General features: G+C 49.0%; 1 protein-coding gene across 2 annotated transcripts in view; it reads right to left on the bottom strand.

The window, feature by feature from the left end:
- Positions 1–5,938: 5,938 nt before the first annotated feature.
- Svp (COUP transcription factor 2) overlaps positions 5,939–23,433 on the bottom strand; it is a 59,183-nt gene continuing 41,688 nt past the window's right edge. The window contains exon 4 of one of the 2 annotated variants that reach the window (XM_076374789.1): positions 5,939–6,369. In XM_076374789.1, the coding sequence (XP_076230904.1) occupies positions 6,095–6,369 (275 nt within the window). In that variant the 3' untranslated portion in view covers positions 5,939–6,094. The remainder of the gene's footprint in view (positions 6,370–23,433) is intronic. The other variant, XM_076374790.1, reaches the window with a different exon arrangement.

The raw sequence follows: 23,433 nt of genomic DNA, 5'->3' as shown, positions 1-23,433 counted from the left end.
ATCGAAGAAAAACCCAGCCTCGAAGACGTTCCAGTTTCGACGGTTCGTCTATCCGTGGCTCGTTGCTCGCTTCAATCCGAGCTGTATCACAATCGCTGTTTTTAGCCGTCGTTATCGCGAACCGATTAGAGAGGATAAAAAAACGGCTGTTTACTCGGTAGACCGTGACGCAATCGTGAACGAGATATCACGCTCGAGCATCCTCTCCGGTTGGTCCGTTCGACGAATTTTTCAGCCAGTTTCGTGCCGCTGATTGAAGATGGCCGCTATCCGCAGCTTCCGCAAACGGGAATTCGTTCAGAGGATACTTCCTTGAGCATGAAAGCAATCGCGAAAAAGTTCGATCGCTGATTAAATTAGGATCATAGTTAAGAGTGGCATCGTTACTCGTAAGGAAGAAAACGCATTAAAAAGATTTCTAGCGGAAGAGGTGGCTCATCCCGTATCTCGCGACGATGCGATATGCGCGTATAAGATTGAACTTGGTGGGTGAAGGTTATCGGAACAGGACCCACGACCGTATCTCTTCCAGAGAAACGATAAAGCAGAGGAGTAGACCGATCCAAGCGGGCCAACTAGCACCACGGCAAGAATACCGAGCTGCGCTGGATTTACTCCAAAATTCACCCCTGGACCCTCCTCTTCCTCCCTCGCTTTCCGTCCCTCTCCAGGGTTTCGAGCTGAGCAAGAGGCCACGATCGCGAACTTTCCAGGCCGGAAATGGCTCTCGGTCTATGTTGATCGCTGACACGTAAGCGGACCGATAACGCTGCGCCGCAGGCTGCGGCATCGCGCACGAATTCCTCTTCGACCCGTTCGGGACTCGTTCCCTTTGAATCGGCGCAGTCCCCGATCTCGATTCGATTTCGTCCACGCGAGTCGCGCGCGGCGACGTTTACAGCGTCGAGAAAAGAAGCGAAATTTTTGAACGCCGGCCAAACGACGCTGCGCGCCCAAAAAACCCGCTCAACTTCGCCCCCTCTCTCGGCGTTTGTTTCTCCTGCCAAGATAGATTTATCGAAATTCTAAGCATCCGGCTGGCTGGAGGCACTCGCCGCGCCGTGCCACCGTTCGCGACGGTCCTCTGCTTGCGAACCAGCCTCGGTTTTTGTCTTTCCAACCGCGCCCTCCACGGGCCCGTCTTTCTCGTGATTTATCCGCGATTTATACGACTGCCGCGGCAGCACGCTCCGCGATCACAGCCAACGGCAATCCGAAACTTTCCATGATCGCCAAACAATGATTCGCGATCGTTGTCTATGAACAAACGTGTGTACTTCATTCCGAGTACCTACTTGTACCTACAAAGTATGAGACATCTTGACGGGAAGGAAAACAGGGGTCTAACGAGGTAGGAATCTTTCGAGACACGCTCATCAAATTTACCAGGAAGAAGCTTCCACTTCTTCGAAGGAGATGTATCGATTCCGTACTTCACGAAGAATTTCTTGAATTATTAATTAATGTACCGCGTAGTCGACGAATAGGTACGCGTAAAAGAAGAAATAAAATCTGCGATCTTGAGTCGAAGGCAAAAGCAAGCAGGAAGGCGAGTGAAGAGGAAGACGAGCAAGCAGGCGATGCGAGCAAGCGGCAGGGGAAGAGGATAAAGAAGGATCGAAACGAGTCGCGTTCCTCGAGCGAGGGCACGCGGGGTCGCGCTCGCAGACGGAGGCATCGCCGTCACGTCGGCCAGAAATCACTGCCGTGCGTCGGGGAAAATTCGCTCAGCGATTGTTTATATTGAAATACGCTCGTGCAGGAATGCTCGGAAACGGTGGGGCTCGGTCCCGCGAAACATGCGAGCTGCCAGCTCTAAAACCGGGGAAGTTCGCGCGTGAACTGAGACCACGCTGTTTCTATGCTCGACAGCACGAGAAAAAGAGGTCGCGACTGCCACTGATGGTTCGACCATTCGTCGAATTCCCGATCTTCCAAGCGCCCACTTTTGTTCCTCCCGGCACTCTTTTCGCTTTTACACCGATGATGGAATCGTCGAGTTCGTCGGACCAATTTAGTCGACGAACGGTGCCAGCGCGTTCCTGTCGAAGCGTTTCGGTCGCTCCACTTCGATTTTTCGTCAGACGAAATCGTTCAACTTCGATTATCGACGCGACTGCTTACCTTGAATCATGGTGTTCCAAGGGTATTTCATTTCGTGGTGCTGTTGGCGTCGCTACTTCGATAAAACGCTCAAAAAGTCTCTGTTTCTGATGTGTGCACATATATATTTTCTTTTCATATTCATACGCATATCCATATTTATGTTCATACTTGTGTTTATATTTATAATCGTATTTATATTTGTATTTTTATATATATATATATATATATATGTATATATTAATTATGTACAGGATTTATACAAAAATGATCTCGCGCCTTTATACATAACTCTTTATAGATATCTTTTTCGTCCTACGTACACATTCAACGATAACACAATTCGTGCCCGGTATAATACAATTTTCCCCGTTTGGCGAGCAACCGCACTCGATCACGCGCGCGCGTCTCGACCGGAATTTCTTCCAAGAACTCGCTTAGGCTCAGATCATCCGAAAACTCTGGCGCGCCAATCGCCTCTGTTTCTGTCCCCTTGGCTTCCGGTCGAGCCACGGCTCTTCCTCGTTCTAGGTCCGCGTGTGTATGTATCTGTGGGTGTGTGTATGTAAGTGTGTGTCGCTTTTAAGAAACGATCGTTGCTTAAAAATATTAGAAATATCCCATATACCCCTAAATGATTCTCTAAGTAACTAGCTCGACATTGCCACATTTATCGTAACGTAGTATTCAAATATTTCGTCTCTCTCTCTCTCTCTCTCTCTCTCGCCGCTCGCTCTCGCTGTCTAAAACAATTCATCGCCTTCTACTTCACACATACAGTCCTATACAACGCACCGTGTTCCGATATATCGTACAGTATTTATAGAGTAAAAAAAAGCACCGCCTCGAAAAATCGGATTTCAATTTTCACGCACATACGTGTATCACATTGCGTTCGCCGAGTTTATCGTTTCCCTCCGATCTTTCTTCGCGCGTAATCGACTATTCGGAGACCGAGCCACGAGCGGTCCGCGACTTTCAACATCTTCCCAAAGAAAAATATATATTTGTCCGTGCATCGTCGCCCCGTCTCCGGATCTTTCCCGAACATTTGCGAGACGAATCTTATCGTAAATCTACTTTTTCGGAACGCACTCGTCACCTTAACCAAAGTCGATCGCGCCACGCGGATCGATTTTCGCCGAGAACACGGTTTTGCGCTCGATCGAAGCCAGGGATTAACCTGTGAGAAACCGCGAAAATGGTCAGCTTTGCGCGACCACCGAACGACAAACAGCAGAATAAAATCGTCTGCTCGTGGTTTTTGCCCCGCAAATTGGCGGGGCGTTACACTTTCGAACGCGATGGTTGAGAGATAGAAAACAAAAGGAGAAACGGGGCTCCGAGCGAGAAGTAACGCTAAAATCGTCGCGACAATTGCAATTTGCGCGCAAATGATCGCTCGACGTTTAACTGCACGCGCGTTACCTCCGCGGAACTGACCTTTTTTAAACAACGACAGTAGAGTTCTCTTGTGTCACGCATCTCGTCTGAGTCGGGTTGCTTCTTCTATAGGCGGCGTCAGCTCAACGATTCGCCTTACGTTACACGCTTAAAATCAAGGGTACCTTAGCATCGCGTGCAACGATCGTCTTCGGAGAGAACAGAATTCTTGAATAAATAAAACGCAAAAACAACGCGCAAAATAACTTAATTCTTACGCTTCTTATCCACCTACGATGTATATCCTTTCGCAGCATAATAAATAATGTTCTCGTGGCTCATTCCGTCCTATTCAGAGTCTAGAAATCTGCGAAACGCGCGAGCGACGCGAGCGACGCAAGCCGGATTTACGCGAATACGCGCACCGAATATTTTTTCTCGGTGATACGTCGTGATTGGAGTGACGTCGCGAGCTATCAGCTATCGGCGACGCTTTAATTCTATAACATAACAATTTCACTTCGTTTGCAACGAAAAATTCCAAAGTATTCGAAACTTGCTTAAATCGACAAAAAAGAAACAAGCGGTAAACAACTTCACCGACGATAACGAGGCCTTATAAATACAATGTACTAGAACGAGGAGTCGCCTATGCGGAGAGAAATGAATAGTCTAAGTATCGGCGCTTGGGATAAGCGACTCGTGGAATAGAACGAGCGAGCAAACGGTCAGCGAGGTACCGGCGATGAGGTTGTCTTCTGTGGAGACGAATATAGAATAACATAAAATAATTTTTTCCAGCAATAATAGTACGAAAGAGAGACTGACTGTATATCAAACTAAAAGACAACCATGCTATCGTTCGCGTAATAAATAACCTGCTTAATTACTCTCAACCCGTTTCTGTTCGCACACAAATCGATCGCCAAGCCTTCGATGAAACTTCCAGGACGCGAGGAAAGTTGAAGCTGGGCGAAGCAACGAATCTGAAAGGTTTTTATCTTGACAGGCGTCGCGATCGAGCGAAACGAACCTTTTAGCGCAACGATTAGACTCGGAGCTACGTCCAGGAGAGTGAGAATTACGCGATCAAAGTCACGCGTGTTTCAAAGGAGAAGAATCGTTGGGAACGCGGGCACGGACGCGAGCGACGAGACGTCAAAACGAATGACTAAGGGTTTCGGCGTGACTCGACTAACAGCAATTACTCGACGCGCAGATCGATGCCAGATATGCCCGAAAGATCTACCAGATCCCCCGCCGTCGATTACAAATGCTAATTTATGATTTCTTCGCGCAGAACCTCTCGCTTCTTCTCGTTCCGCCTTGATCGACCGTTCGCTCACTCTCCACCTTCCTTCCACTTCATTTTTCACCTTTCTGTCAGCGCGCCGCGACATCGTAACGCGAGACCAGAACCGATTTACCGATTGCGCGAGCGACGCTCGAAATAAAAGAATCGCGGAAGCGAGTTGTCTCGTTTTTTTCTCGCTCGTCTAATCGGCACGCCGCGCGCAGCTCAAAAAGGGATTTAAACGCGGCCACCGACCGCGTTTCTGGCACGTCCAGGCTGAAAAGCCAGTTGGCGCCTCCGATTCTTCGGCCGGACAACATCTTTATCGCGTTCGGCCCTTCTCTTCTCTCGAGCCCGCTCGTCCGTCACGCGCTTCGTCTCCTCCGCCCACTTTTCTCTCTATCCCTCGTACACCTTCTCGTTAATCACCACGCTTCGTTCTTCCAAACCACCTTCCACCCCTACTCCAACTTTCCCTCGATCGCGCGTACTGCTCGCCAATTACATGTAAATCATCTATGGTCCTTCCGTACAAACCCCCCTCGCAACTGGTCGTTGACGTTTTTCAAGTTTGTCAAGAAGGAACTGTCTTACTTTCTTAGATTCCCAGGAATTCTTGGATTCCGTTTGGGTTTCCGCTGTAAAGCTGACCTCAGAGGTGACTCAAAGCCGCGGAACGCAGACTAATTCCGGGAGAACTGAACACGCGAATAATTGACGATGTACGTACCGGTGGTCCTACGATATGCCAGCGCTGACCAGCGTTACTCGCGATGACGCATGATTCTAGAATTCTAATGCGTATACATCGAATCGCAAGAAACTGATGCTCCCTGTTGCTCGCAAGCATCGGGTTACCCAACACCCTTCACAGTCTATTGCTTTTCGTTCGTGGTCGCGGAGAGCTATCGTCCCCCTCGATCTCCTAGGTACTTTATCCTTTTTCCTAGCGCACGTACTACGAGTTCTCGTTGATTGCTCGCGATCCAGCGCGGAAACGTTCCTTCGGAGTCTAGTCGGAAGTGCGTCTCTCGTTCAGCGGAGGACCAATCGGCCGCGACGTCTCGCGGTGTGTCTTCGAAGGGAAAAAGACGCGAAGTTCGTCGAAGGGTGAGCACGGTTGGTGGTCTTCTCGCGAAGAATCCGCTTCCGGATCGGAGGAGCAGGACGAGGCGCGACTCGACGTCGCGAGGCTCGAACCAAGCTTCGAGGGTGAGTCGAGCGTTTCGCTCGTGGATCGAAACTCGATTGGACCACGGGACGACACGGGTAGCGACAGTATTACGCGGAAGCTAGCTGTCGCCAGACAGAATGTCACATCGTGCTCATGTACGGCCAGTTGAAGCTGCTACCGCTCAGCAGCATGTCCCTGATCAGCGTCTCGATCGGCGTCTTCCCGACGAGCCGAACAAAAAACAGCTGCTCGATCACTTGCGAGGACACCGTCCTTAACGATGGCAGTCGTAGGAGCAGCTTGCCGAACCTCGTCGGCTGGTTCGGGTATTGGGTCCTGCAGTACTCCTCCAGGGCGCACTGCGACTTCTCCTGAAGGGACTCTATGTGCGCCACGTCCGACAATCCACACGCATCTGAAACAGAAAACACCGTACTTAGACTCGAGAAAAAGGAATTGCGGATAGTACTGTCGTGGCTAACGCTGCGCGTGAATATAATTGTGAAAAAGGAAAGTTGAAGTACACCCTGGTTTTTACTACAGAAAAAATTTCACAGAGAAGCCTCTATGAGATCGTAGATATAAAAACGCGTAACGTTATGCACCTTGAGGTGGAAAAACTCTGCACAGATGCGACAGAGTTACAAGGCAAGCGACTTCCTTACTAACATTTTAACCTTGTTTCCATTTCGGATCTACTTATGGCAAGAAAAGTAATGAGATACGTATTTAATCGAAGCGATCGAACGACACGATCGACGAAACAGCTGAATCGACGACCGCGAATATCACAGTTAGGAGGATCGTAATCAAAGTCGCAGGAATGAGTCGTCTGCCGGAGCATTTTAAGGGGCGGTCGGGGTTGCCGCGAAAACCACCCTCGGGCGAGCAGACACGCAGTCGAATGAGACTCGGGAGCCGTTGGAATGCGTGCCAACTAGAGAGACGCTCTGCCCGTGTAAATGTCGGACTAATCATGCGGGGTGTCCCTTGATTTCACCCTACCGCGCGAAACCTTCCGCCTTCGCTTTACTTCTCGCCATTGTTTTTCCTCCCCCTCCGTCGAATATCCACCCTCCTTTTTCGCCGTTGACAAGCTCCAACCGAACCTTTCTGTGATTCATCTTGTGTTCGTGAACCACCTCGGTCTACCAAGTTCACGAACTCGAATTTAATGGGGTATAGATATGTACCTTCTTTCTCAGTGAAACTCGATCCAGGATCTGTGGTTAAGAATGGTATTTAGAGGCAGAGGTATTAAGAGTAGTAATTATTTTAGAAGGTAGACACAGAGACGATTGTGGGTTTGTTGACTCCGTCAGTTTGCTCTACAAATTGTCATAACTTTTTTCCTATAGAATTAAGTAAATCACACGTTCAGTTTCCTCTTTCGTAAAGAACAATAAATGATGACTAAGAATTATTATGCTTCAAATTTGTTCACCCCTGTGCGAGTTAATTCTTTTCGCCTCCGAATCTCCAGCGCCCGAAAGCGTGTTTCCTCGGGGATTGTTCAAGTTCCTGCTGAACTCCGACCCTCGTGGACGCCGAGATCTCTTTGGGAATGCAAATCGCATTATTTCCATACGTACGCGTAATGGGCCATTACGCGCACGTGGCGGCCGCAAAGGAATTCGACGATAGCTCCTATCGCGAGGCAGCTCGCCGCGTCGCACGCGCCACTTCCAATCTCGCCAACCCCGAACCTGCTCGACTCGTTGCATCTTCGCCACGATAACCTCTGCTACGTATTCGATCAAGATCTATTTGTAATTTTCATCTAATTGACTTGTCTTCTCAAGAGCAACCGGTTTTCACCGATTTTCAAGGAGGCTCGACCCGTGACGCACCCGATTCCGCTTCATCCGGTGGTCGATCGCGTCGAGAAACAAATATACGTATTAGTTTCATTTACGATCGACGAGGGTTCAATTAAAGCAAACCGCAAGGAATCCGCCAACGCGCGACCAATAAACAAACCGTCGGATTGGCTCTCCGATGTCGTCAGCGCCAATTCACCGCATCAATTCGAATAATGCCGTTGAGTGGCGTCTCTGCTTCTCGACCCCTTTCCCCTTCGCCGCTCGATCACGACGTCTCCTAGCCCGTTCTCCTCGCGTTAACCAGCTAAATGCCCTGGCGCCTCGTTGTCCAGCCTCACCATAAATTAACCGATTTTAAACTTCAAAGATTCTCCCTTCCCCTTCCCTCTATTTTTCCCCCTCACTGTTCCCCTTTCTCCCTGTTGCCGTTCCGACAATTAACTCGCGGACAAGTGCGTGACGTACATTTTTATTCTGTTATTTATAGAGACCTCATCGAACGAGGTTTCGTAGGACAAGAGTGTTTGAAATCATGACGAGACGCTGTTTGTCGTTTTCTCGATATTAACAAACGCGAAATAAGTATGGTAAATGATAGTTTGCATGGACTGTACTGTGCATGGATTTATTACGATCTGCCATCTTGTTACTTGAGTACTGTTTGATACATGGAAAATGTTTGAAACAAAAGTTGTAGGGTTTCGAATAAGTTGGGTAGCAGATCTTGTTGTATCACCCTATACATGTACCTCTCACATAGCAGCAGCCGCACTATGGACGATTTTGATGAGCTTGGCCCCCTTCGCTGATCACCTCTTCCCTCTGAACAGTTCCTTATCATTAACAATCTTCCACTTATCCACATTTTTCACATAACTAGTGGTTCTCGATCTCAAACATGGCGTAATTCGTTGTGCTTTCTTTTTTTGGGAACCCTCGCGCAGGGCTGTTCAGGAGCAGGGAGCGGAAACGCTGAGGCTTGTACAAGTCTTCGCGCGATGCAGCAACCGGGACGCGCGAAGAATCGGACAGTGGAAGGTCTTGTAAGGAAAGCGAGCGATGGGGCGCGAGGTTGGGAGAGAGAGAGAATAGGCGAGACGAAAAGAAGAGATGACCCGAGAGAGAAGAGAAAGACGGTGGCGGGGATTCTTTCATGCCCTTCGGAAACGTCATATAGCTGTCGGGTGGCGCGGAGGCAATATTTCACGCCGGTAGGTCCGCCTGTCCTCTTGCCCCTCCTTCGTTCCTACACTTTTGAAGGAGTTTTTACGGAGTCTCTCGATCTTTAATCACAGCTCGACCTTCCATTGTCGGTGACGTCACCTCCGACTCCGAAAGGGTGTTCGGGGGATGCTTTGTGTCGGAGCTGCGCCGATCCCTCTCCGCGTCATTTGTCTCTGGATGCCTTATTTGTACGCGCATTCACTGAAACGCGCGCGTCGGGAGTGCGAAGCAGACGGAAAGAGGAAAACCGGCTGTGATTTCACCGACGCTCGCGAGAGAATTGCGAGAGAATCGGGAGCGTGCCTAGATGGTCACTCGGATAAACGAAGGATCGAAGGTAGCGGCGAATGCGAGAGAGGACAATGCCAAAAAGCTGAAGGTGAACGGTCCAAGCGACAGAGAAAATCGAGAAACTCATTGAGGCTCGGGAAGAAGATTTTTTGGCTTATAATTTTGACGTTTCGCGTGCATTGGTTGCGCCGAGAGACCAAGTAAATACATACCCACTTTTGGAAGCTTATACGAGACGATAAGTTGTGACCTGCTGCGCCAACGCGTTTCAAGGGTCGATTCCGAGAAACGAATCGCAGAATTGCTATCCGTCGGAAGGCGGAAGATTCTAAAGACGTCTTCCGTTCACAAGGAGAATGCTTTCATCGATTTATAAAACCGTAGGATTATAACGAGAGGACGCAACGTAAGCTGAACTCTACACGTAATATAGCTCCGGTATGCAGATGAAGAAAGAACGCGTATCGACCGTGTCTCGGGATATCAGAAACGTGACTCGTAAAATTCACAAATTTCGAACAATAAGACGCTTACCTATTACACATGTAAGAATTAACTAAATGATTTCAGAATCACTACAGAATGCTTGCGTTCACTTCAACGTCTAACGAAGGAATGCCATCCTTGGGATCTCCTTGCATTCCACTCATCCAAGAACCATCAGTCTGTTTTATTATCACCAGGTCCTATCATAAAACCATTATTGGGCCCAAGCCCTAACCCGTCCGTTTATATCGGTCATACCGCCTCTCCTGCCAGACCGTGGTGTTGCTCCTTCGACGTTGTTCCTTTCCTTACAATTACCTAGGTATATCCTTATATTCTAATATGTACCCCACATGTGGTTATATCGGGAATATGTAGGGGTTATATAAAGAAAGTAGGTATTTTCTGCATAAAATCGTTATAGAATTTATAGAAAAAAGATTTATAATCTCAGAATGACAGTTTGGCCGTCTGGCTTTTCATCTTTCGTTCGGTCTCAATTACGCCGGACACCGATCGAACGAAAACTCTCGTGAACGAAGGACATTCCTCCTGGGGATCGCTGTCTCGCGGTGGTAATTATAAGTTTGATGTACGCGTTGGCGCCTCCAGCTTCCTCCTGGATGGTGCTCCAGATAACGACCATAGACGGAGAACAGGATCACGAATGGGGTCGTCTTGAATAACCTGAATCGTACATGGCATCCATTCCGCCGATATAGCTTCGCGGAGACGAGACTCATAATTCGGTATCGCGTGAGGCGGTTGTGCGTCAGATCGATCTTCGATGAAGGGAAAGGGCAAAGGAAAGGGCGCTACTCTGGTTGGAGAGGCGCGAGAAACGCGTGCGAGCGTGAAAGCGACGTCTACTCGTGTCGTACGAGAGACCGTGAAAGAAAGGGGCACGGAGAGAGAAGAAGAGCGGAACAGGCGGCGGCATCAAGGTTCTCGCGGCATCATAATGGGTGCGAGCACGGCGTCCGTACACAGACGGGGGCGCGAGCAACGATTATCATAACAAGGCTCGTATTTGGAGACGAGACGCCTCGTTGTCCCTATCGCCGGTACGCATCGGGCCGCAACGCGACACGCATTTAATCGCCACCGGTATACGTGCCCCGTAGTTGCTACCTATTTCTACCACCTATAAGCGAACCGTTTAGGACCTATATTGTCATGTTAACGACGACAATGCCAATCCCATTAGGGCATTCGGGTTACGCGTCGAACCTTCAGACCCAACACACAGCCCCTCTCTCTGACACCGAGACGGGACCGTACTCTCACTCCTTTTTCTTTTCTTCCTTTTCGTCCTCCGCGATCAGACTACTGCCTTTTCTTTTCGATCCTCATCTATCTCGCCTTTCTTTTATCATCACTGTCGTCCATATTGTGTAATATACGAACACTATATCATAATTATAATGTACCTATTTGATATGCGAGTAAGTAGGTACTTAGAAATTAGCAGAAAAGTATCTACAAAGAAGCTCAAAAATTGCAAATCAATGTCACCCCTAATTCATCCAACCTCTCACTAGTCCGACCCCATCCGTGGTCAGCTCCCACCCCTGGTCAGCTCCCATTGGTCACCTCTGACCCTTGATCAGCTCCCCCTGGTCAAGTATGCAACTGGACAAGCTTTATAATAATGATATGCTATTGGCACATGAAAACATGTGTTGTATTAAAAACGATATCCGTTCTTACTCAATGTTGAAATAAATGGTACGTTTGAAGTGTTTGTAATAATTTGTTCATCCACTGTACTCCTATTCTAGTTTCGTCGAACATGAGGTTACGCGGTACGAACAGAGAACTACGGGCGGAGAAGCCGCGAACCCTCTCAGACGGATTATGACACGCGGAAAGTTCACGACCTTTTGTCTGGTGTTACCCTCGATGGGCGAAGATCGGGGGTAATCCTCTAACCGGGCCGTTATGCCGTTGTTGACATTTAGCCCCCGCGGCTGCTCTCGAAACCGGTCCATGGCGTTACGCGCGAGACCGAGACCGAGAAACCTACGGAACCAGAAAGACAGAGCCCGACCTACCGCGTACCCGAGAAGAACAGAGACGGCTCGAGACGGGTAGACCTACCGCCTGCCTATTCTTTCATTTCGCGGGAACGCTTGTGGATGGGGACGAGTAGAGAAGAGGAACAGGAACAGGAACAGGAAGAGGAGGGGCGCTAGGGGGAAAAAACTTGACCTTCGCAGTACCTGCCTCGATCTACCTGCGAATACAGAAGCGGACGAGGCGCGAGAGGGGAGTCTGACCGGGTAGATGGGTAGATAGAGGTGATGGTGTTAGGACGGGTTAGACCAGAACAAGGGAAGAGCTCGAAACGAGGGAACGATAATCGTACCCGTATCGTCGTGGAAAATGTTCCAGTCGATACTGCATATCGACTTCTATCGGTGCCCTTTTCCTCGAAGACGCTCCTCGAAGCGTTAACCTCCTCCACGGTCGACCTTTCGTCGAGTAGCTTCTCTAATTTTATCCTGTACACGGGAAGCGACAGGCGGCGCATTTAGTCTCGCGAAAGCACAGCGGAAAAGCGGATGTCAGCTAATCCTCGACATTCGCGGTATACATACGTACCTCGAGGATTACCGATTATTCGGCGCACGTCCGTTTTCTAAACGCCGAGCTGCGAAAGGGTGTTAATGCGAAAAAGCGACAGCGCGCTTGAGCCGAGGCCACGTTACGCTCTTTGCAACGGATAAGCGAGATTTCGTTCTCGTTGCTCCTGCTAAACCGCTGATGACGCTTTTCACTGAAATGTTTCAATCACGCGAAATTCAAGCTGAAACGGTAAATCCAGTCAGGGGGCTTAAATCGCGAGGAAATGGAGGATAGAACGTGGAGGAGGAAACTACCTTTGAAGGATCGTTACGGGTCATGGAACGAACAGAGGGGAATATTGGAGATTTATCTTGAGGAACGCTGAAAAAAATCGTAATTGTGAACCGGGCAGAGGGTTGGTGCGCTTCTCCCAGTGAAACTATGGGGAACGCAGGGCTATTTTGAGCATCCGGGAAACAGAGGGCTCACAGCCGCGAGCAACGTCGTTTCACTGGAAATCTATTGATAAATTCACTGGCCAGTGTAAACAATGCGGCAACAATGTCAATTATGCGAACGCCGATCGCGCAGCACCCGCGGTAATTAATTGAATACGAGCGCGCGACTTTACGCCGTAATTAATTGCCGCGGCGAGCTGTGCACGCGTGTAGCGCGTACGCCGTTTACGAGCTCTCCTGTCCCTTTCGACCAGGTCTCGCCACTCTGAGGTCACCTCCGAATTCGAAGCTGAAACGCAGTTGCGTTTGGAGTACGTCTAGTTATTGATCCTTCTCTAATTAATTTCATCGTCGTTCGTGTTCTCAGGACTTCAGATGCTTTCGATGAGCGTGTGATCGTAAACTTAACGTTTCGCAAGAGGAATATTCTGTTCTTGTTCGAAAATGCTAGGAAATTCAGAGAAGCCCATCCTGTTCTCTGAAGTAAATCAATTTCTACTTTATTTCCACTGTTATGGTTACGAGTAGTAATAATTCGCGCAGTATTATTCATGTGCAATTCGCACAAATAAGAGGGGGACGGAGCGGTGAGGCAGAAGGGTCCCCACTCGTGGACAGCACTGACGTAAAGGAATCATTGCGCAAGAATAGAGTCGGAGGCTTTGCCGAGATGAACTGGGAATTGTTCGGGGAAAAATACCCTCGAGAAGCCAAGGAGTAGCGAGCAAAGGTGTCGGGCGACGTCTAGACTAGACGATTTCTCGTAGGAAAATTTCGGCTAGCGCGGAGACAGAACGCGCGGCATGAGATGGTGGTTAGTCGCGGGCACGGCGGTGCTCGCGCGCGCGGGATCGCGTGGGCGCGTAATATATTCTTGGGATAGACAATGTGCCGAGCACGTGGGCTATAGAAGCCAAGTCGACCGGACCCGAGGCCCCATAATGAAGCGTTGACGCGAGTATAAAACGAGCGCCGCTCGAGACAATGGAGTGATTGAGCGCGGGTAACGCCAAAGGGTTGCCCGCCGTCAACCCCGGGGTGAAAATGTCAGTAACCAAATGTCAGGCCTCGCCTCCAGCGCGCTCTACAACCATTCTCGTTCCCGCGCGACCTCTTCCTCTCCCTCTCTCCCTCGCTCTTTCTCGCGCGCTCTCTTTCCCGTCTTCTTTCGCTCGAACCTCTCCCGCGCTACTCTCATTTTCTGACTTTTCTCGTCTCGCCGCCTCTCCCTCTTTTCACGTTTCTAGTTCTTCATGCTTCCGATGGAATTTCGGAAATCTTTCGACAGCCGTGTTAGCAACGTCTGACGCTTCAAGAGCGCGAGAATAGGCGGACGATACAGAATTTCTTCGATATAGACTCTCGGCTCCCAGATGAGATTATAGGTAAAAGTCAGCTGATATTTTCGAAAGTCAACTTTGGTTTAGTATTCGGTTTGGTATTCATGATATAAAATTATGGCGATAAAGGCGATATAAAATTATGCACTCAAGTGATAGCTAAAACTCGCGTTTTCTCGCCGTAACGTGAATCGAGTTTATCGCCTGATGCAGGAGACGCCAATTTTAAAGGGTTCGCTGTCTGGCCGGTAGTTGTGAAAGAGGGACGTAACGAAAACGTAATCGTCGCGAAGATACTTTGCTGTGACAAAGGGTTGCCTACCCTTACCCTCGTCGTCATCCCTCGTTTTCGCCCCCGCGGAAAGACGCCTCGCGAGAAAATAACGCGGAGCAAAGACAACGCAAGCGAAATCTCCTCTTGGAATATTTTATAACCGGGAAAGATTTTTCAGGGCCCGTGGTCGAGAGATTGCTTTCTCCGCAAAAGTAATGGCATTTTCGGGGCGACGGGTCGACGCGAACGAGAACGTTTCGGCTCGAGCGCTTCTTTGACGCGTCACAGAACGGGTTAAGTGGGTTTTGCTCGCGCGGCATCATCCACTCTTTCGACAATGTTTCGTGGTTGCTCTGCCGACCCCTCTCTTTCACTTTACTACTTTATCCATCTATCGCGTTGTCCGCTTCCAAACCTCTGCTTCGCGATCCCATTCGCTCAATCGTCTCGCGAACTAAATTATACTTTCTTCTCGAATCGTTAAGTGATATCAACCGAGACATTTCATGGGCTTCTAGTTCCAATCGTTTTACCAATTTATTTTTAAACGATTTTCAGGAAACTGCCCTCGAAGAGAAAACGATTTTAACGTTTTGCTTCTTTTCTTGTAATCGTAGAAAAATATTAATAGAATTTCATGTATTTCTAGTTGGAATTAGTCGTAGCTAGCATACCTACACGGTCTCATGGACTCAACAGTCGTACCGAAACGCGACGGGTAGTCACGAGTAATGACTAGAAAACCAGTTCCATCCCGGCAAGATGTTGCACGATTCCGCTCGCTAGTATGCGACCGGTGAATCGTAACCTACCGTAACCCACCGCGGGAGCGCCGTGTAAGATGCACGATCGTGCTCGAATTAACGTAACCAACGAATGCCAAGCGCGTACTCCACCTTTTTTTCTCCTTCTTCCTCATTTTTACGCGATTCTCCCTTAAATGGTCCCCCAAACCGTGCCTCGTTCGCCCCGCGTTATACGAGGATTTAATTCCCGCGATTACTAGACAACCAAATACGATCGCAAACACCATGCTGAAACTTTCCTCGCACGCCTACCGCGGAAGCTCGTTCATCTCGGCAAGTTGTGACAGGATGGTTGTAAAAACCGAACCTCTACCGGAAGCTCGAGGATGTCAGCCGCGGTATCTTCCGCTCGTGAACGCACCAATACGAGTAACGCTGCCAACATATACCAGAACTCCCCCTAACAACTTCTGTGCCCTGTTATCGTCGAAAACTGCAATAATGGGATTAAATTATTCCCCACGCTACCTTCCGAAAGATGCTTCCCCTTTAACTCGCGCATTCCCATCTGCTGGAATTCACGTGCAAGCCTTGAATTCGGAAACGATATACGATCAACGTCCTCACGGATTTGCCTTTCAAGACCTGCGAATCGCGTTTCAACGACACGTTAACACCGGAAAAAGGAGATGCAACTAACGAATGCGTAATCGAAAATGACGGACTGTTTAGAGCTTGGCACGATAGAAACGCGAATCCTGAGCGATAATGTGCTCCTGGAGACGATAGCTAGCGATGACGAAATCGACGCTCTTGTCGAAGCTGTTCCGCATACTCGAGTTACGATAAACTATATCCCGTGCAGTATGGAATTGCTGGTCGATAAAGCGACAATGCTCTCGTCCCACATGCTTCACGCAAAATTGCGCAGACTTCCGTTTAAGTATTCGATTTAATGTTAAAATAGAACACAAATTATTTCCATTCACATTTCAAATGTTGTCTAGATCATTAAAAAAGCAGTAAGTTCGATAATTGATCAGTTATAGTAGAAGCGACTAGATATTCATTTCGCGGAAATATCTAGGTACCTATGCGAAAGGAAAATGGGGGCAATTATCGTAGGTCAAACGCAACCATCTCTGTGGAGGAGATCGAAGACAAGGGAATCTCTTCACGTTTGGCCCGCTATAAATTTACCCAGGCGCTTCGGAAGACGGGATTCCTTCCAACCTCTACGGTGTCTCTCCATGTCGGTTCCGCCCATCGCTGATTTATACGCGCACGAGATATACTACCGAGCACCCACCATACGCGCTTCCTACCAAGGACATCCGAAACGCGTAAGGAGAGACACAGGGGATAGAAGAGGGCTGACTATTTTACAGAAGCTGAAGGAAAAATTTTCGAAGGGGATTAATGTAACGCGTCGACTTCACGCGTTACATCACTATCAAGAAGAATATTTATCGTTTCGTTTTCATGTAAGAAACGCTAAAGAGAGACAGGGAAAGAGACAGAGGGAGATGGGGTGAGCAGCGGTTCTAGGGACGACTGGTAACGCGATAGATTGGACGTAATTAGGGGCTTAATAAAATTCGCTGGCAATCTAGGAGGAAGAGGCACGGGCTCGAGGCGGATTCGTTTCGCGGGGAGATCGGAGCGGGCCTGGTTACTCGTAACAAACCGCAGACACCCTGACCGCCCTTGAGCGAAACGTGCGCGCGTCATTCACGCAGACCGCGATATAACCTAATAGAATTATTTTCCAAGTACGAGGGGTCGTGGCTCCCCCAGGAAGCGACAGCAGCCGCAGCAGCAGGGGTCGCAACCTAGCGGCATAAGGGACGGGATGTCGCCCCGTGCTACGATATACCCTATGCTCCCTCGCCACTTTGTTCGTTCCGTGGTTTTACGGGTCGGGATAATAACGACAACGCCAAAGAAATAAATAATGCCGAATCTGAGAGCTTTCGACGGATTTCCATTTGTCTCGTCGAGAGTCCTGGCGAACTCTTCAACGCCAGGCAGCCTTTTGACGCCTCGACTGTATTCAAATTAGGCGATCAAGTATCCTGCTTTGATTTTCTGGGGATTCGCATCGTCCTCCCCCTGGACTGTATAATTTCCGAACACCAAACAGGTCGAGGCACCGACAAACGAATCAAGGATGTTTTCAGTGCTACAGCAAGCGCGTATGTAGGTACTTATGTTAGCGTAATTGGTCGTCAGCTGTGTAAGTAACGGTGTAGAAGCAAACGTGGCTTGCGATGTTCTCTTGCCACAATTATGTTCCTTTGAATAGCGACGCAATTTCGCTCGGGGCTATCGTGCCCCGCTACTGTATAGAGTACTATATAGTATAGAGCGCCGCGATTCGCGATTTCCACGGGCCAGTTAGTTAGCTCGCATGACAGCGCATCTTTTCGACGATCCTGGACTGACTGCTGGATTCGAGCTCCGTACGCGGTTGCCATCTGCTTCGCGACATCTGCGATCGCATTTTCTTTCGCTAATTAGCCGCGATGCGCCGATTGCGCGAAGATTATCGTTCAACGACTATAATCCTTGATCCTGTACTCTTCATTCCTGGAATAAAGATCAACGCCGACAAATCCAATTCCAAATTGGAATTTAAATCAGATCGGCGAAAGAGATTAAACTTTAATGGGATGGAATTCGACGCCTAATCTGCTTAACAACGCGGAGGCGTTCAGGTAATAACGCACTCACGATTTTTCTCGAGTTTCAGCCCCTAGTAATCGGTGCTGGATGCAACAGCAATTTATATCGCAGAAATAGCTTTCTGATGGACACTTTACGCGATGCATGCTCAGCAAATCCCTTTTCCGTTATTTCTGAAAACGCGAATCGTTGACCTTGTATTGGAGGTATCGTTAAAGAAGAAAATCGCTCCGACTAATGCTCGATGTATCGATGATGGGCAAAAGGACGAAATACGAAGCGGCGCGGCGCGGCGCGGCGCATCGGCGGAGAAAATCGTTGGAACGTTCTTCTCTAATCGGCGTTAAGCAACGCGGAGGGTCATCGACGCGGCGATCTACGCTGTACGCGGTAACGGTATTGGCTATGGGTAACGCTCCTTTCAGCGTTCTCTCTCTCCGATTCTGTAACTCCTCTCTTTCGTGCACATCTTTTCTCGCTCGACCAGCTTCGAAAGTAATCTCGATTATCGCGTGGCGTACACGTTCCGTTCAGCCAGTCTTATCTTCGCGAGACAAGACGAGCCAGTGTGGCGTGGTATCGATTATCGCGAAGCCGTTTACTCGAAATCACGATTAGGCGAAAATCTTCTTATTCCGATTATCTCTCGTCGAATTCAGCAACATGTTTCCCGAAAAGTCGCAATAAGAAGACTTTTCCCCAGATAAGACGATACGTTGCAGCGTATCGAATTTTTGAAACCGAAGCGGTGCTCGTTTCCATTTCGGTCCAGAAGGGAGGTTCACATTATAAAGGAAGGATAAGCCGTGGAAGAAGTAGGAAACGCGACAGACGCGGATGCAGGTTCTCCAATCGAACCGATCGTAATTGCCAGGCAATTTTTCCCCGAGTTCGAGCGCTCGATGCATCTCGTTTTTCACTCTCTTCGTTCCATCCACCCGTCCGCGTTTATCTCCGTTTCCATCCCTTTTCCCTAGTCGTCCCCTCCTTCTTTAACTATTATTAACGGTAATGCATGCCATTAGCGTCAAGGTTCGTGCGCGAGAACGAGTCTCTCGATATACTCGAGGGAATCCGTGGTTTTATAAGCTGCGCGTGCATCGGCCTGCCTACTTGGCTGGCTGCTCGTTGGCCAGCTTGACTATCTAGCCGACCGGCTGACTATTCGACGCAACGCGCCGCGCCGCGCCGCTTTGCCTGCTCGGATCCTCCGTTTGCACCGCTCGCCCTCCCGCTTCGACCTTTCGTACGAAGAGGAGCGACGAGCTGTATACGTACGTCCAAGCGAGAGGAACCCCGGACCAAGCGGAACAGAGAACAGATCGTTCCTCTCGTCTATCCTCTCTTCCCTTCTGTTCACGAGGCGAGTGTACGCGAAGCGAACCGTGTCGCGGTTGCCTCGCGCCGAGGTGCAACTACCCACGGATCATCCTCCTGGCTAAAGCGTTCGCCTCGGTCATCGACTATTTCAGCTCGCGACTACTACCACGAATTTGCAATCCAAATTAGACATTGAACTCGGTCAGGTACTATTTGGAAATCCTTCTCCTCTCATTTTTCATCGATTACAGAACGTCTGAGAGCGTGTTGCGGAAGGAAGGTAAAAGATGGAGAATCTTTGGTTGAAGAAAAGCTTCATAGAGATATTGAGGGAAATTGCTTCTTATCAGCTACCACTACCAAGCAAACATGGACGAATTAGTCTTCATCATTAGTCTTCTCAAGAAGAATCATTGGGAACGGTCCGAAGAGTCGGACATGTTACTCGACTCACAGGACACAAATACCTAGTACCTTTCCTCGATATAGTATCGTCTTTCAAATCACGAAATAGGCTTTTCTTCAATCCAGAATCGCGATACTACACCGAGAAGGTACTGTAACTGCAGCCTGCGCGTCGAGGGATGTCGCGCAGCGCGAGCGCGAGCGAGAAAATTTATCGCGACGAGTCATTCCAATGGTCGGGCGTGCCGCTCGAAAAAAGGCAGCAAGACGCGAGGCGGTCAGAGCGGAAGAAGAGGAACGAGACTGGAAACAGGGGAGACTTGCTTCGGGCCATATTCCGTGGCCGCGTCGTTAAGCAGCAAAAAATAATAAATCACCGCGATTTTTAGCCTGGCTTGGGAAGATAAATTTAATAACTTAACTACCGCGGATCGTTCCTCGGGAGGACACCGCGGCAAACGACCACTCGGCCATTATTTCGGGGGCAGTGCTAGGGAAGAGTTACGAGCCGGAGAAGAAGGCGGAAGAAGATGCGGTTTTTTCGAGCAGTCGCGGCGGAGTCGAGAGGGAGAGCTCGGCACCCGCGACCGGAATTAAAGCGACTCCACTAGTCGATGCTTTTATCGAATGAGGAACCTGCGTGCGGCGATGCCCTCGCCATGACGTCTTCCTGAATACTTCGAAGATGCATGCACTCAAGCTTCGCGGAGCCGACTGCGAGGATGTATCTAAGCGAATGGTCTCCAAAAATGCGAGAGACATCTTTGAAAAGGTGCTACAGTGTTCATCGAAGAACTGGAAATGAACTTTGTATCGGTAACGAGATAACGAAAATATGATCGAGTCTCTAGCCCATAAAACACGCTAAACATTAGAAACATTAGAATGAAAAAAGATTTGGTTTCGATAGCTGTTCCTTGGTCCACAGCCAGCACGATAAATCGTTCGGTAATAAAAAATAAGTGCTTCTCCGCCATCCGATTTTTATGCGTCGCGTTTGGCCCGCGCATTCGACGGGAAACATTAGCCCGAGATATATTATCGTACGGCTGAAGTATACGCGAAAGGACTAGCCGTGGTCAGCACGGTGGGTAAGGTAAAGGTAAAAATCGATGAAGAAAACCTCGAGAAATATCGAGCAGTATATCGCGTCCTCTCGTGGCCCCGGCTAAAGGTAACTCTCAGAGAGGAGCGGACGTTTGGCCCGGTCCCTGTTCCTCTCTGCTTGAGATACGACCTCGATTCCATACGGCTCGTGAATCGCATCTTCGCGCAAGGAAGAACGCTCCTTTTTGCCTCGTGCGGTTTCTGGCTGCCGCTGGAAAGAGGAGAGCGACGATGGTACCAGTCAGAGGGGGAGGGACACCTAAATCGGCGGTTAAACGCAGCGGCCCGCCGCGCCGTTCGCGGAGATATTCACGACGGTATCGTAGTCAGCTACTTACCGGCCGTGAAATATGAAATTAAATTCATTAGGCTTCTCGCGGTTATAATAAATCGAACGATTGTGCCGGGATAGAAGACGTACCGGGCTTATAACTCAGACGGTCTGAATGGAAAATGATGAGAAATGTCTCTCATTGAACGCTGGGGGGTCCTGGACCCTCGTCCCTCCTCTCTCCCTTCCTCCCTCTTCAGCTGGTGGACCGCCGCACGAGAGTCAGCTATCGCACAATCTGAAACGCTCCTCAAGACTTGGCCAGTTCGAGGACAGAGACGCGGAAACACTGACCGTAGTGGAACTCGCGACAGTAATCGGTGCTGGATGGTTGAAGGTAATGAGAAAGGGGAAGATCAGGTGGGTCGACTCATGTGGACCGCAATTCATAAACTGCGTTCTCTGAATTCCTCGTCGTTACTTTGATCAAGTGCAAGAATTCTCGGATGCCGCAATAATGCAGAAAGTCCACTCCGACGAGACGCGTCTTTATACGCGACAGAAGATCGGAGTGAATGGGAGTGACGCGAGAAACGAATCAATAGCCAAGATAAATACTACAAGCAGAACAAAGGCGTCGTAGCGTTCGACTTGACTTTCCTGTGATCTCGCCTTCGCTTTCTTACCCTCGCAGCTCAGCTGCTGGAGCTCGAGGAATGCTCGTTCATCGAGTCAGAAAACGCGACAGCAGCCTCGGCTCGCGTGGACGTTCTTTTTATCGCGAGCAACGCGTGTGAGTCTAGTTCGCGTTCCCCCTTACTAATTTATCCGACAGCCGCTTCACCTTGTAAATCGCTCCATGGAAAGGGCAACCGGTTGATTTATATCGACGCATTTAAACGGAACAAAGTAACCGGTCACCGAACCAATGGCCAGCTCGCACGCTCTCCGATTCGCCAGAGTCAGCATGCGAGAAATCTGCGAGAGGTCATTGTGCCACGCTAGCTTCTTTGTCGTTGCCTTTGGACCTCGTTGTTTCGCCGAAAATTATGCTCCCCGAGCAATCGTCTCGGTTCACGCGCAACTCGATTTGAAATCAACGTTAATCTCGCCGCGCGCTACTCCCGGTCTGGGATTGCAGCTGCGAACCTGTTCGATCGGCGAAAGGCTTATCTACTCTAGCTACGATAAATTATATCTATCTGTCGACCATCGGAACGACGACTAGGAAACGTTTATCGTAAGTTGCTCTTCGCGTAGCGATTAAACGAACGGGTTTCGAGCGCTAAAATCGATACTCGTTGGTAGTCGAGACTGGTCGTGTCTTGCGAGAAAGCGAAGCTTAATCGTTGGCTCGTGGCCTCGCACGATTCCTTTGGTCTCTTGTATCCTCGCGCTGTGCTGGATTTGCAATTATGCTTCCTGGGCCACGATTTCCAGCCGAATTCGAGAAACTTTTCAGCCTCCTCTCATGCTCCTGAAATTTTCTCATTTCACCATCGCATTTAACGTTCAGATTCTGCGTTTAATTTTAACTTGAATAATGTTTCAGATAAAATCACGCGTTACAAGTATCTTTGACGCGCATAAATGAAATCTCGTGCAACTGCAATTCATACGAATACAGCAAAACAGGATTTCATTGATCGCGTGGAAAAAATACAACTCAATTTCCATCGAATCTAAATTAATTTCGCGCGATGCCACTCGCCACGTTCATTATCCTTCTGTTGCAACCATCGGACGGATATCCAAACAACGATACTGGATATAGATTGCACTCTGCAAAGTTAATTATCGAGAGCCGTGTTTTCAAGCGTTGCACGATTAATAGCTCAGGCACTGATCGAGATCGAAGAAAATTACGAAAAATAATACGAGGAGTTTCTGTCATAATGCTATCTCAATAAACGAAGTCACTTTATTATCGAGGTGCGATTCGGTGGAATTATTTGCGCAAAAAGTGCTCTACTATTTGGTCACGAAGAGGGGGCAGCGAATATTCATTGGCGAGAAAAAGGTGGTCGTAAGTTATGTAGTTCTCAGCCTCACTAACGAGACGTAACGTGCGTCCATAAGGTGAACCGGTACTTCGCGAGAGCGATTTGCGCGCGTCTAACGATCCACTTTCATATCAGCGTCCCCGATTCGACTGGCGAATCCTTTTTAATTTCGCCGCGAGGGGAAAAAAGGGGGAAAGAGTTCAGTAATGTCGCATCATCATCGTAAAGCTATGCGACACGAAACGCGGCAAGAGATTTGCATCCGTCGCGCGTTACTGGAATCCGCGCGTTTTTCCATCGTTGCTGCTCTCGTCGAGACAGTAACCGAACAGCAGGGAAAACGAGACAGAAAGAGAGAGGAGGTCCGAGAGAAAGAGAGATGGCCGCGCGAAAATTTATGACCATGTTCGTGCGTCCGAGTGTCGTTAAACGAGCGCGGCTTTGAATAGAATAAATGGACTGTGATTTGTACATTGAC

This window comes from Calliopsis andreniformis, chromosome 3, assembly GCF_051401765.1.
Source record: "Calliopsis andreniformis isolate RMS-2024a chromosome 3, iyCalAndr_principal, whole genome shotgun sequence".
NCBI classification, from domain to species: Eukaryota; Metazoa; Arthropoda; class Insecta; order Hymenoptera; family Andrenidae; genus Calliopsis; species Calliopsis andreniformis.
Note: the sequence above shows the minus strand (reverse complement) of the source record. Positions and strands in the feature narration are given on the sequence as shown.